The sequence below is a fragment of the Suillus bovinus genome, assembly GCF_016758785.1.
Source record: "Suillus bovinus strain UH-Sbo-P2 chromosome Unknown EDB93scaffold_393, whole genome shotgun sequence".
Taxonomy (NCBI): Eukaryota; Fungi; Basidiomycota; class Agaricomycetes; order Boletales; family Suillaceae; genus Suillus; species Suillus bovinus.
In genome coordinates, this window is record NW_024542449.1 from 1 (window position 1) to 13,566 (window position 13,566).

Consider the following 13,566-nt stretch of genomic DNA (forward strand, 5'->3'; position numbering starts at 1 on the left):
AAGGCCTGTTACAAGAGAAGACAGAGACTACTACGAATACTATTGCGTCGTCCCGGATGCCCGCATCATTGCTTGGTTTGAGGATTTTAACGCCGACCTTCTATTCGAGGAATGCCCCTTTGCGAGAGAGTGGAACCACAAGCGCAAGTTCTATTCCACAATTAACGCATTCAAATTATGCTGAAATTTCTATTGTGACCTCAGGGCTCGAGCTGGAGGCACAATTTTGGTGAGAACATGTTGATGAGGTAGAAAAAGACTTCTAGGATACTGACCCGGATCTTTTCAGGAAGCACATTGATTTCTTTCCAAGACATTATAGTATGCAACGCTCGGATGCTACTGAGCTACGCGCACACTTAGAATGGTTTCTAGCAGGTAAGAAACGCATCTTGTATCAAGCAATGACTGATATCGAAAAATAAATAATAGAGGGGTTGATTCTTGAACAATCAACTGCGGCGTCGTTGTTTTGGAGCACAGACCAAACGGAGAAAGTGATCGCTCGCCTTATCAGCTTTGGTACTTCGCAAGACATTATACAACCGTCTCCTTTTTTAAAACAAAATTGCAGAGAACCTTCTGAACTCCGATACATCCTTGAAGGAACAAGGAGTCGCATACTGTGGTGCGCTTATGTTGATGGAATCTATCGTTCGAATACTGACTGACTCGCATAAACAAACAGGAAGGATATGGAATATCTTACGTGAGTGACAGATTAGCGCTCTGAAAATTTAGGTCTAAATTGCTGGGAAGGCCATCACCAGTTTCTCAACTACTATGGTTTTCCAGAAGCTCGTCTGATGCGGACCCATTCAATTGAAGGAAGCAAAAGAAAGCGAAATATCCATTTTTTATCTTGGCTATCGACGGCTGCTATGTTTGGTGTCCCGGTGATGGTATTGGAGCATGTTGAAAAGCTTCACGTTGACGGTATTGTCAATCTGCTTGATATCAAGAAATTCCTTGACCATTTCAACGACGATAACATAAGGCACAGCACTCTGGTATGTAATTTACCTTCAACATAGACTTTACTGTTATTTTTGTGCTTGTTTATTTCCCAGGCGGGCGTTATCATGGCAGTAGATGCTAGCATACTTGCTATTCCGAATATTGGTTCCCAAGTCACAACAAGAACGCTGTGCTCTCTTTCACTTATCCTTAGCGTCAACTGCATTTTTGCAGGCGTTGTGGCACAACACTTTGGGCAAAAGATGAAGTCTCTTCAATTTGCTGTGCGCTCAAGTTCAATAGATCATTCTAGCAGATATTTTCTCACTCGAACATTTTAACAGTCTCATAACTTGCAATACCACTTTACGAAGGTTGCTATCATCTATAGCGCTCCTAGTTTGTTGCGAACAACGAGGTATTTTCTCACTCTCACTTGAATCTATCACAATAGTGATGAGTACGCGTTATTAAACAGCGTAGCATTATCTACTCTTGGTCTTTTGGCTGGTATTTTCACAGTGCCAGATCGGTCTTTGATAACAACCATACCATGCACGATCACCATAGTTATTATCGGAGGATTTTTGACTTGGTCTTCAGTTTCAATTTCTCGTCAACATCTAATGCACGGGGTAAGAACAGCGTCTTGATTTCGCTAGACATCATCGTAGTCAATATATTTCAGAAAAACTTCGTGTAGATTGTAATGAGATCCGTGCTATCCACTTGATATCTGAGCATCTTCAAAGCATCAATAAGCCCTTTCCCATCGACTATATTGATATTAATGGAGCTACTAATTCCTGAACCAAAGAAGTATCTAAATCTTGTTAAGTAGCGCTATATAGCCAATTAATTTCATTTTTTTTGTCTTCCAAGATAAATATCCGTCACAAATAGACCATACCCAATAGCAATAAAACTCTCCTTAAAGGTTAAAGTCACTTTATATATGAAAATCGGATACATATTGGGGGATATGATATTCAGTTTCAGTACACAAGTAGTAATACAACTACTTTTATGGCGCATCACATATGATGGCATATCATTTGCTTCTTGTATCATGTCTCTGTGAAAATTAAGACCGCGAAATTTCCAGGTCAAACAAAAACATACCTGCTTCCCACAGTTGGCAAGACGCACACAGGCACCTCTGAATTTGCATAAACACATATGAATCCTGACATACAAGACTGTGATTCCCTGTCTTGCTATTGAAAAAGTCTTTTTAACACGGGACTTTGTTGATAAAGTGTCGATTCCATTCGAAGATGTTGGAATCAAGATCCTGTGAACATGATTGCACTTGCACTTCGTCTTGTAAGAAAATGATACACGTCAACGAGTTAATACATACTTACTGCAATGTGATCTGCATCCGGTGTTAGAGTACCAATACTTGATGAGAACAGTGTCTGTCCCATCTGTTCAAAAACAGGGTATTATCGACTGATTGTGCTGAAGGCCTGCGCTGGGTGCAAACCACTTTTAGGGAATCAGCTGCCTTGTGAGTGGGCCCATCAATGGCCAGTGCGTTCGCCGGCTAGTCACAAATAGTATGAAACCTACAAAAGCATCGTTATTGTCAATGTCAACAGGTGAAACTCTGGACCACAAGGCCAACACACAGTTTGCTCTTGTGTAGTGATGTGCGGTTCCGGACTGTTATATTCAGTTTAAGATTGAACTTACCTCATTTGTCGCTTGGAAAATCATTCATTATCAATGGATATAGGGGGATTACTCGGCGACATGCTTAGGGTCAGGCGGATGGCGTGATAGATACTGCATTATAGGAGTTGAATTTGTCGCAAAACGTGCAGGCCTCATGTGCACATATATTAATAAGAGCTCTGTATGATATTTTGAGGCAAGCGTAGGTTAGTCAGTCTCATATATCATTTGCTATGGTAGAATATTCTCAGACGCGTGGTGTACCCCATGTAAAGAAGTACTGATCTCAGCGTTGATGAGGTTGCAGCATTTCATATATATGAAACATCATGACATACAGCGAAGACTCGCCTTTCAGCCCAACTGCTCGGATCACAGTAGCCCCAGACCCTATCTCGATCAACGGAAGTGTCCTGCCGACGGCCAAAATACACTATGGCAATCCTGCCGCTAGTAGACCAGTTGTAAGTTTAGGATGTCAGAATGCATGGCGCGCAATGATTTGATTCTTGGCCTACAGCAACCGCGAAATGGTTCGTGGAATATGATCTACGAGAGTTTCCATAAGCCGAAGGCTCTATTGTCCTGGGGAATTCTTAATTACTCAAGGGTCAGCGATCAAATGATCAATAGGTTTATCAACACTCTGCTAAACGCATGCAGAAAAATTGGTGCCATTCGTCTTTTCATCTTCTGTGCATCGCAAACTAATCTATCCATCGTAGGAATGAGTAAATATGACGTTCAAGTTAATTTCTAACTACTGATCGTTGTTTGGCATATCTATCCCCTGCAGCAGCAAGTCAATCGTGTGCTAGCGCGTCGTCTGTAGTGAACGTGAGCGCCCATGTGTACATGCAGTTCAACTATTTCAAGCGCACGATCTACGAGTTTGGTGAGCGTAACAGGGCTGCCACAGTGCGCATTATTTTTTCCGAGACGGTCTTTCCGAAGGAGGATACGCACTCACGGGAAAGGAGGAAATCGAGGAAATTAAAGGTGAGTTAGTCTAGCGATGGCCATTTCTTGTTTTCACCGTGTCTAATAGGGGCGATCGATGACGTCTGGCAGGTCAAAGGCCTGAACCCCGAGCTTACATTCATAGTCGTGGGTAAATGGTAATTCTGCGATCTATTTTGTGCAATTCACTTTCGTCGCTCATGCACTGTGTTTCCTCAAGACACCATGTCCGGTTCTTCCCTAAGAACAGGTATTTTTCTTGCTGCTACCATTACCAGTCATGACGACGCCTTCGACCTTGAACACTGGAGGAAGAATTTCAAGGACAAGCACGTCAATTTGTCGAATAAGATGCATTTAATGTGAAAAGATATACTTGCACAAATAATTCATGTATGGATGAATACCTAAATAAGTTGGATGTAAGATAGCGTAGCTACGCTTGATGCGCTGAGCACTATGTTAACGGCAAATTACCAGGGGACCTGCCCTCCTTCTCCAACTTTGCCTTTGTAAGCCGATTTTCTGCATCGGGCCGCGGGTAGGCGATTGAAAATTTCTGAACGAACGCGTGCTCCAGGCAATTCCAGAGGTATATTGCATATGCTGAAAAAGTCGAGAACACAGGTCCTTCGAGTTCGGCGTCGAACTAGATATCGTCTACACTTCCCACTGCGAGAAGGCTCGGATAGTCCTTGATATACATCAACTCGCATGTGCTCCAGGAAATTCTAGAGGTATATTGCACATACTAAAAAAAGTCGAAAACGCAAGTCCCTCGATTTCGGCGTCGAACTAGATATCGTCTGCACTACTTCCCACTGCGAGAAGGCTCGGATAGTCCTTCATCGACATAAACTCGCATGGTGAAATATATTAAAACTGGCTAGTGTTGATCCAAAAAAAACCGATTACTCTCATGTATGATGGGCATGAAACTCATGAAACGAACGTAATGAAGAGGGCTGCATCCAATCATGGTGCCATCTGTCACGCATTCCCTTCGAAGGTGACTCACAAACTCCAACCACTTGATGTGGGTGTATTTTCGTCCGTGAAACGAGCCTGGACCAAGCACTATAATAGGTATCTTGCTGAGGGCATCGAAATGGATCGTTACAATTTCATCCATGAATATATGTCCACTCAGCACGTCATCACTCCTGAGCTCATTGACATTACTTGTAAAGTTCGAGAGGTTTAACCTGACCTCTGGAGACCCTGGGCTCGTCCCCATCATTGAAGACAGGGTTGTCTCATCCTGCCCGGCGTTGCTATTGTGAGATATGTTGCATTTACCCAATATTCTAGTCTAAAAATGGATAGGTACGTATACTACACAAAGAGATATATACGTATGCTGCACAAAGGGTTAGCTATGTATATTACTGGTGCAAGTCAGGCTACCGTGACTAGTCGTGCCAAAACGCCCTAGTTGGACATCAATCAAATGACCACGACTCTGAGCCAGACTCATGGCACTCTTACAGATGCTTACTTATTAACATTAGGTATAGGACATGGCACGCATATATTCCGCCGGTATGAATCAACTATTTCTATGATAAATTTGACCACTACCAAGTTCGACGGCTGAAAAATGAATGACACGTTCTATGAGGTGAGCAGAGCTGGGTTTACGATTTGTAGTTACCACTCACGGAATAACATCACAGACATAACAGATGCATGGAATATAGAGATTCAATAGCAGTACATATGACATTGACGACGAATTATTGAATTATATCTACATACGACCGTAATTGCAAGCAGTTTACACGATAGTTAACTAAATATCACCGATTCACGTGTGGATTATACTGGATCAACAGCTTACATAATTATACCTCGCCGAATGAGTATATCAGGAGGAATTCATTCTACGTCTCTTGAATCAATCGTTCAACAGTGCTATTTACGATCAGAATCAATTCTCATCACTCATCATTCGACATGTTCAATTTTGCAAAGAAACGTCCCGCTGAAGATTCGACATCGACATCGGGTGCGCTGAAACGTTGTAAATATGAGATAGAAAGCGATGAGACGCCGCACGTCGTATGTAACAATCCTCCGTCGTTTTCTTCGACAATATCTAACATTACACAGAACGATGAAGGCGAGGGGACGCCAAATCGGCGATCTCCTAGCGAAATGTCAACCATTGAGCCATATATACAGGAGCTGCAGGAAATGCTCGATCATGCTGAACGTCAGGTACATGACCTGAAACGGGAACGCGAGCAGATTCTTGAGGAACATGGGATTGAGGTGGATGGTTACCGAGACCGCATCGCCGATCTAGAAGACGAGGTTAGTTATCAGCAGGTAACGATCGACGTCATGAGTGACGACGTTGACCGACTAGAGAGAGAAACGCAGGAACAGAGGAACGATATAGAGGAACTGATGGAGCGGGAACATGGAACTACCGTTGCGCGGAACGAGGGTATCAGATTACTCAAGGATATCATCACCGGACTAGCGGACAGCGCTGATTTGTGATCCATCCATTAGCGAACGTGTCCATACCAAGTTTTAATTCATATAGATCGACTTTCTCTCATATCTGCTAATGATGACATTTTACGATGCATCTTCCATGCAGGTCTCATACGGCACAATCTTGTACTATTAAATTCGTTACATTTTGTTTCACCTCGATATCTTAGTCATGTCCTCCTCCCCCCCCCCCCCTGGCCTGCATAATAGTGGACAAAAATATGTGGTGTGTCTAACTTCATGCAATCTTACGTCTCGCACATGCATAGTTAACTATCCAACAACATGGAAGAACGATGAGTTATACTGTCAGATAAACCATTGTGTGGTGTATTTACATCTCCCTATCGTCATATGCGCTTACGGTACAAGAAACGGTTGAACTGACACGTATTCACTTTGCAATATAAAGGTATTTAAAGCTTTGTTGAACGAACGAGACGCGGTATAATCGACGTCGAGGAAACAGGTACTTGATGGAATTTCTGGATATATTAGTAATGATGCCTGTAATGATGCCTGTAGTTCGATATAGTACACGCTGGGCAGCAATGTGGACGTGACAAAAATCAAAACTAACCCAAGTGAGACTCTGGACCACAAGGCCCACACACCGTTTGCTCTTGTGTAGTGATGTGCGGTTCCAGCCTGTTATATTCAGTTTAATATTGGACTTACCTCATTTGTCGCTTGGAAAATCATTCGGATCAATGGATATAGGGGGATTACTCAGCGACATGCTTAAGTAAAGCAGATGGCGTGGTAGATACTCCATCATCGGAGTTAAATTTGTCGCAAAACGTGCAAGCCTCATGTACAAATATATTAATAAGAATAAGAGCTCTGTATGATATTTTGAGGCAAATAGATTGCATGCTACGCGTAATTTGTGGTACAACGAATGATCTGATCGCGGTAGATATTGCAGGCTCGTTTGCTACTAAAGACATTACCATGGGTTAGACTTTCGTTCTAGCCATCCCCACTCCATTGGGTCTCCTAGCCGGCCCTACATTGACTCGCATGGGTCTCCTTTCAATAGCGCACGGATTCCATTCCGGTATCTTCTCAGTGTCATTATAATCGGCGTATGCATTTTCGATACTGCTGAGTGGCAAACATCGATGTCCTTCTATTTCATCTCTTAGTATCACCGACAGTTCACATGTGAAGGGAAATACTCACGATTCTGAGGTATCGGAAGTTTCGTCTGGTCCTCTGCTAACTCCCATACTAACATGTCACCCTGGCCCAGCTCACCCCAGAGTGTTGTGGTTTCGGGCAACAGTACGATCCTATGGTCGCTTATTTCATGTTCCTCCAGAAACTCTTCTACCTCATGGTGCGGATCATCCACCCGAAAGGCAAGTAATCGAAGACGTGCATTGCTGATAAGACGTGTGATTGCCGTTGGATCAGCACGCTCCATGATGAGCGTAACACAGAGGTGCGTCAATGCTTCTAAAGACTCCAATCCTGCATGTGGCATATCCAACAGGTGATCACCGTGGATGTCCAGATGACTCAGGTTTTTAAACATGGTAGATGCGCAGATGGGTGATGTAAACTCCACGTGCATGACGAGCAGAAATGACTGGAGGGGGAGGGCATCCAGGGCACTCCAGAGCGACGATCCGTCTGTCGCAAATTCATCGGTTATGAGTACAAGCCGAATCGAAGTGATACGATTGCACAGGAAGAGAATATCGAGCAACGATGATTTTTCTATGGAACCGACTAAAAATAAGGATGCGACGGATTTTTGAGCAAATTCAACGGGCAGTGGACGCTGGTGAAGACATTGCAAAAATCGCCTGACGTTTGATTCTCCATGTAAAAGAATTCTGTTATATACGAGTTTTTCCATGCTACAACAGCAATACATCAGTGGAAGGTCATGTATATATTGGCACCTGAAATGCCTACCACGGATACGTCTGCCGTGATATCATCAAATTTTTGGCAGCTTGAGATCGAGTGCGTGTGGCGAGAGTCAAAATGTTCTGCTTTATCTCAAGTGGGAGGGAAGCAGGCATCGTGGATGATATTCGCTAGGAACAAATGAGTGGCACTTAAAACAATGCCATATATAAAACGGTATGCGGAATCCGAAACGTTATAACAGTCCGATCGGACATTGCCGCCGGTGACCTGATACTTGCTGTTGGCGTAAGATCTGAACATCATGCACAGTTCCTTTCAGAGTTTCAAACCTCCTTGTTGCACATCTCACAAGCGTCATGGTCAAAAATACGTAGTGACTTTTGCAAGCGCAGGGCGAGTTCATGCAGGATAGGGAATGGAAGATCTATCATTTGTGTCAACACAAATCGTGTATAGATTACGGGAGCGTACGAGGACGTGGGAGTATAAAACGCAGTAGATACCGTTGCGGGTGAACTGGAAATGATTCATTGGACGAGAAAGGAGATGCTGAGGCATTGGAATTTTTATCTGGTCCCGTGCTAACTCATCATCGAATATCGTAGTGTTGCGCGGATCGTCGTGACCTCAGTCTCAATGACAGTGTTAAATCTGCCTGTTATCGACTGAAGGGAGGCACATAAAATCAGATTGTATTATGTGAACATGTTTTCAACCAGTTAGAAAGAGGATGAAACTAGGACTCTGGAGGGGATATATCACATTCAACTGGAATAGACACAATGTAAATCAAAGTTCTCACATACTACCATGAAAGAACGGACTCTCACAGTCATCTCCTTACATACTGTGACTGATCCGATTTCAAAAGAAACCATGTGTTACGGACATCTGTTGTGCGACAATGTAAGCTTTCACTCAGTAGGAAACAATATCAGGGAAGAACATTGCGATGCAATTCACCTTATCGACAACTCTCAGATGTAATTGAGCGATCCATAATCATTTGCTATGACACTGATCCGAGATAGCGGGATTGCACACAACACCCAAAGAAAGTAAACTGAAACGAAACCTTCATGCATCGTGTTAGGCGGCCACGACATATGACGCATCTGACGCATTGTCCAGCCAGAGTATGTTGAATTGAAAGAGAAAATAGTGCGTGGGTAGCAATGTCACTGATATGCAAATTTCGATCTTGCACAAGGCTACAATGAAGAGCCGTGATACGTTTTGTATAAATGCCTGTGGAGGGGACATATCGTGGTACAAATGATATTCGTCGTATTAAACACATCGTATGAACATCGAGATCCGATCCACCGAGGCGCATGCGGATGGCTAGACATCGAGATGCGAGGCATACATTCGTGCAAGCCAAGAAGCAGGCAGTGTCGATAGGTGTTGGTTGTAGTCGTGGTCATGATCGCCAACACGAAGAGAAACCCATCCAACACAAACACCCAAAGCTGACAGTATTGGGGCGATAGAGCAGACGGGTGACAGCAGCGGACGGCCGTGTTTCTCTGAAGAGATTGAGCAAGATGAGTTGCGGCTGGGAAAGTCGTGTGCTAGAACGACAGAGTAATGGATCCCATGAGGGAGGACAGCAATGATATGATAGATTTGGGTTATGAAAGAGGGATACTAACAAACGATACCTCGTGCGACTGTCGACGACGGCCAGACGCCTATAAAGGCGCTAGACACGAGGATCACCTTCCACGCGATGCCAGAGCACAACGGCTCGAGGTTCCCAAAGGAACTCCAGCAAAGACATGGTTGGTTTGGAAAATACAAGAGAGACGAACGAATGAACGATGCCTCGTGCGACCATCGACGACGGCCAGACGCCTATAAAGGCGCTAGACACGAGGATCACCTTCCACGCGATGCCAGAGCACAACGGCTCGAGGTTCCCAAGGAACTCCAGCGCTCGAGGTTCCCAAAGGAACTCCAGCAAGGACATGGTTGGTTTGGAAAATACAAGAGGGAGACGAACGAATGAACGATGCCTCGTGCGACCATCGACGACGGCCAGACGCCTATAAAGGCGCTAGACACAAGGGATCACCTCCCATGCGATGCCAGAGCACAACGGCTCAAGGTTCCCAAAGGAACTCCAGCAAGGACATGGTTGGTAGAGAACATGAGGGTATGAAGGAAAGAACGAAAGCGTCGAGTGGCGACATCAACCATTTTCAACCATCACGTGATATTCACACGCCACACAATCTTGTAATATATATGGCTCAAGTTTACATAAGCACAAACCCGTCATGAAGGTCTCGATCATGCCTTCCGAATTGCACACAACTATTAATTCAATTGTTGAAGAAGGGTTTCGTTTTAGTCTACAATGCATCTAGATAATTAATTTACTGATAGTTCTCTTTGGAATGACGCTGCCCTACTACTGAGTAATTTACGAGCAAAACACATAGTAGATACATGATTTATGAATTAATGCGTTGATATCAATATACGTGTCGCGTCTCATATATATCAATGATATATATGTCGCATCCCACCACAGCATGTATACTCTTTCAACACCATTTATCTCAATTGCAGTGACCATTACTCAAGACTCCTCCATAAAATCCGTCAACGAGGCCATTCTCTCTCGAAGATATCAAGAGGAGATTTTTCAACGCGCTCAAGAATGTAATGTCGTTGCAGCACTCGACACAGGCAGTGGAAAGACTTTTATCAGTATTTTGCTTATCAAATGGATCGTGCTACAAGAGAGCGCTCGCGGCAAAGTCTTTTTTTTTCTGGTACCCAAGGTAGCTCTGGTCGAACAACAGGCCAACTTCATTGCCGCGCACACTCCATTGCGAGTCAAGAAGTTCCATGGACCTCTTGATCTGGAGCTTACTAATCGTGCCAATTGGAGATCATCGTTCGAGAAGTCTGACGTCGTCGTCATGACTGGTATGTACCTCCATCATAGCTTCCCTTTGATGACCGACGCAACGTTATTAGCACAGATATTCTTAAACATAGCTACACATTCCCACTGGAGCATCGACAAGGTATTCAACTAACCTTCTCTTGAAACTAAACTGTCTTACGCGCAAGACAGGTTTCTCTTCTAGTCGTTGACGAGTGTCATCACACTAGGAAAAATCACGCTTATAATGGCATCATGAGGAAATATTTCCAAACTCCGTCGTTCGAGTCAATCAATTAAACGCTAGGCCTCTGTTTGAATTAAGATTGCGTGGATAACCTACCAAATATAATATGATTGAGGTGATAATCACGATGTGACAGTAGTGGGAGGGTCCTCTGAATTTTCTCCGGGTGCATATCATATATTTACATTTTGCAAATTTCTTGGTGGCAGGACGAGTTCTATTTAAGAGATGATCTCTCAAGGAAACGATACTCCTGCGATGTCACATTACTAAGATTTACATTGAGTATTGTCACATAGTACAACGAGTCTGCGTAGAAGATCAACATGTAGCAGCATGTATGAAGTATATATGAAGAATGAAAAAGAATTTATCAAGCGCCCGATAAGGACCTCTGATTTCAACAAACAACCGCTGGTGAATCCATAGACTCATTATGGAGTTGACGGAACGAGAATAGTCACAGCTTCATCATCCTTTGATTGAAGACCACCGGGTATGCCTGACTGGCCTAAACCGTCGCTACCACCACCATCCATGATGTCGGTATCACGGTCACAAGAGTTGCTCGCAGGATGTGTGATAGCATCATCTGTGCCGTGAATACCTGAGGTAGCCGATATGCACACCCTGATGTCATCCTGGGACTGAACTCCTTGTGGAAGTGGGATTGAGTGCGAAATGACATCCATCTCACGGTTGAGTGTGGCGGGAGAGGCAGACCGCCTTGATGATACGATGCTAGCAGTACCGGTTGCTTGGATATCGCTGTGTTCAGGCCCGATGTCCGTTGTAATGGACATCACAGCTGTGTCGATGGATGTCTCAATCGGAGGTGAGGGACGAATAAAACCCTGTGTTGAATCACCCTTTGGTCGCTTCGACAACCCGCGTCCGCCGTCTTCCTATTTGACGAAGGTCAAACTATTATTCCCTGTGATATAAAAACCTGAAATTTACCTTGCGCGGCGACAGTGTGTTCGACCTCGTCCTCTTGTGTTGGTGAGGATCCTGACCGTATGACGTGGATGCTGATATTGACTGTGACGTGCTAGAGATCACCATCTCATCTAGCGCACCTGTGACTCCTTCATCATCGTCAGTATCACCTTCTGCATCTTCTTCGACACAATTCCAGCCCTGAATGAATGATGAAGTATGATCCAGAATCATGCTACTTGCGGAGTTAGTTGTGTGATACATCTAAACGGCAGCATACCTTTTTAGAGGTGTAGGTAGCTCTGGAAGGGTCCTGAAGCCAGGGTGACTACTTCCAAGTCGCTCCTCAAACGACGCTTTTCCGATCGCATGGAAGATATGCGCCAGGTATTCCGGATGATTTTCAATGTGCGCGAGAGCAGCATAGAGGCGAGTCATTCCTAGGGCCTCGTTCAAATGATCAGGATCTTCAATCTCGAAAATGTCATGATCCTCGGGAATTAGGAGACCGTCAATATCAGCATCCATTCGAATCCTTGCGAGCTGTCTGTATCGAAGAAGGATCCATGTACCAAGCTTAAGGAAGATTTGTGAATTTCCCTTGTGTACCGCAATTCTGTGCCAATGATTCCACTCGTCCATCGTAGATGGGAGGTACCGATGCTCATGAATATTACTACCGTCACCGATAGTGTCCTGTATGACGTCAAGCTAATCGATGAGGAGAGATGAATGACGAGCCTACCTCATCTATTCCAAATACATACTGACTAAACGGCTTTGGTGGCGACATAGCACGCTGGAGGAAATAAATTTGAGACGGTTAATCCACGTATCTATCACAATTAGATATGAAAGACATACCTCGTCATTTGAGGCTGGAGGTCCTCCCGAGGGTTGTTTATTATGGTCATTTAGACTCTGCGAGTGACAGTCAATATCCAAATGACTCTGCTTCAAAGATAGCTGCACACACCTCGTCCTCGCTCTCATCTTCGTCCTCACACTGGAAATTCATACTTGCCTCCCTCCCTAACTTCGATTCGACTTCTATTTGAACTCTGTTCGCGCGACCCTTACCCTATTCATAACCATGATATAAATATGGGCGTTTCTGATATATATGGTTGCATACCTTGTCAGGCTTTGCATTATTCGGTGCGATTCTACGATCATTCTGGTGGACAGACGACGTCAGCGTTCCTGTATGCACTTATCATGTTCGGATACGAACATTGTTCTGCTGACGGCTCTTAGCATTGTTACGATCTTTCCGTCCATCCTCTCTCATGTGGAACAGATTTGCAGTCTCCTCGATCGCATCGTCCTCTACTTCCGAGGTCCTCTGTGACGAGTTTTCCGGCTGCATTGGTACAACAGCAGGCTGACTATTTCGACGATTGTTGCGCGTGGCCTTCTTCCCACGTGCACCAGTGTTGCGTGTTGCTTTCTTCGCGGGCGCAGCAGTAACAGGAGTATTGTGCGACGCTTTCTT

The 13,566-nt window shown here is 44.3% G+C and overlaps 7 protein-coding genes across 7 annotated transcripts; 4 read left to right on the plus strand and 3 right to left on the minus strand.

Moving 5' to 3' along the window:
• Positions 1–56: 56 nt before the first annotated feature.
• EDB93DRAFT_1333449 (uncharacterized protein) lies at positions 57–1,655 on the plus strand (the record flags this gene model as incomplete). The annotated part of the gene is made up of 9 exons (XM_041455267.1): positions 57–229; positions 290–378; positions 433–522; positions 575–628; positions 689–709; positions 760–1,010; positions 1,071–1,241; positions 1,302–1,375; positions 1,436–1,655. The coding sequence occupies 9 exons, from the start codon at positions 57–59 to the stop codon at positions 1,608–1,610; spliced, it is 1,098 nt and encodes a 365-aa protein (XP_041300542.1). The 3' UTR covers positions 1,611–1,655.
• A 1,311-nt stretch (positions 1,656–2,966) lies between these two features.
• On the plus strand, positions 2,967–3,759 carry EDB93DRAFT_1258856 (uncharacterized protein; the record flags this gene model as incomplete). The annotated part of the gene is made up of 5 exons (XM_041454140.1): positions 2,967–3,101; positions 3,158–3,368; positions 3,434–3,532; positions 3,592–3,636; positions 3,686–3,759. The coding sequence occupies 5 exons, from the start codon at positions 2,967–2,969 to the stop codon at positions 3,757–3,759; spliced, it is 564 nt and encodes a 187-aa protein (XP_041300543.1).
• Positions 3,760–5,553: 1,794 nt separating this feature from the next.
• EDB93DRAFT_1110654 (uncharacterized protein) lies at positions 5,554–6,105 on the plus strand (the record flags this gene model as incomplete). Its single annotated transcript, XM_041448043.1, has 2 exons — positions 5,554–5,658; positions 5,710–6,105. 2 exons carry the CDS (start codon positions 5,554–5,556, stop codon positions 6,103–6,105), a joined length of 501 nt encoding a protein of 166 aa, XP_041300544.1.
• A 956-nt stretch (positions 6,106–7,061) lies between these two features.
• EDB93DRAFT_1258858 (uncharacterized protein) lies at positions 7,062–8,138 on the minus strand (the record flags this gene model as incomplete). Its single annotated transcript, XM_041454141.1, has 3 exons — positions 7,062–7,234; positions 7,288–7,970; positions 8,029–8,138. The coding sequence occupies 3 exons, from the start codon at positions 8,136–8,138 to the stop codon at positions 7,062–7,064; spliced, it is 966 nt and encodes a 321-aa protein (XP_041300545.1).
• A 1,192-nt stretch (positions 8,139–9,330) lies between these two features.
• On the minus strand, positions 9,331–9,958 carry EDB93DRAFT_1258859 (uncharacterized protein; the record flags this gene model as incomplete). Its single annotated transcript, XM_041454142.1, has 2 exons — positions 9,331–9,515; positions 9,709–9,958. The coding sequence occupies 2 exons, from the start codon at positions 9,956–9,958 to the stop codon at positions 9,331–9,333; spliced, it is 435 nt and encodes a 144-aa protein (XP_041300546.1).
• Positions 9,959–10,604: 646 nt separating this feature from the next.
• EDB93DRAFT_1060199 (P-loop containing nucleoside triphosphate hydrolase protein) lies at positions 10,605–11,155 on the plus strand (the record flags this gene model as incomplete). The annotated part of the gene is made up of 3 exons (XM_041444813.1): positions 10,605–10,926; positions 10,978–11,027; positions 11,078–11,155. Coding segments are annotated over 3 exons (450 nt in total), but the record flags the coding sequence as incomplete, so codon positions are not given.
• Positions 11,156–11,566: 411 nt separating this feature from the next.
• Positions 11,567–13,521, minus strand: EDB93DRAFT_1110657 (uncharacterized protein; the record flags this gene model as incomplete). The annotated part of the gene is made up of 9 exons (XM_041448044.1): positions 11,567–12,037; positions 12,093–12,173; positions 12,212–12,272; positions 12,352–12,767; positions 12,817–12,870; positions 12,936–12,992; positions 13,048–13,152; positions 13,207–13,248; positions 13,306–13,521. Coding segments are annotated over 9 exons (1,503 nt in total), but the record flags the coding sequence as incomplete, so codon positions are not given.
• Positions 13,522–13,566: the final 45 nt, after the last annotated feature.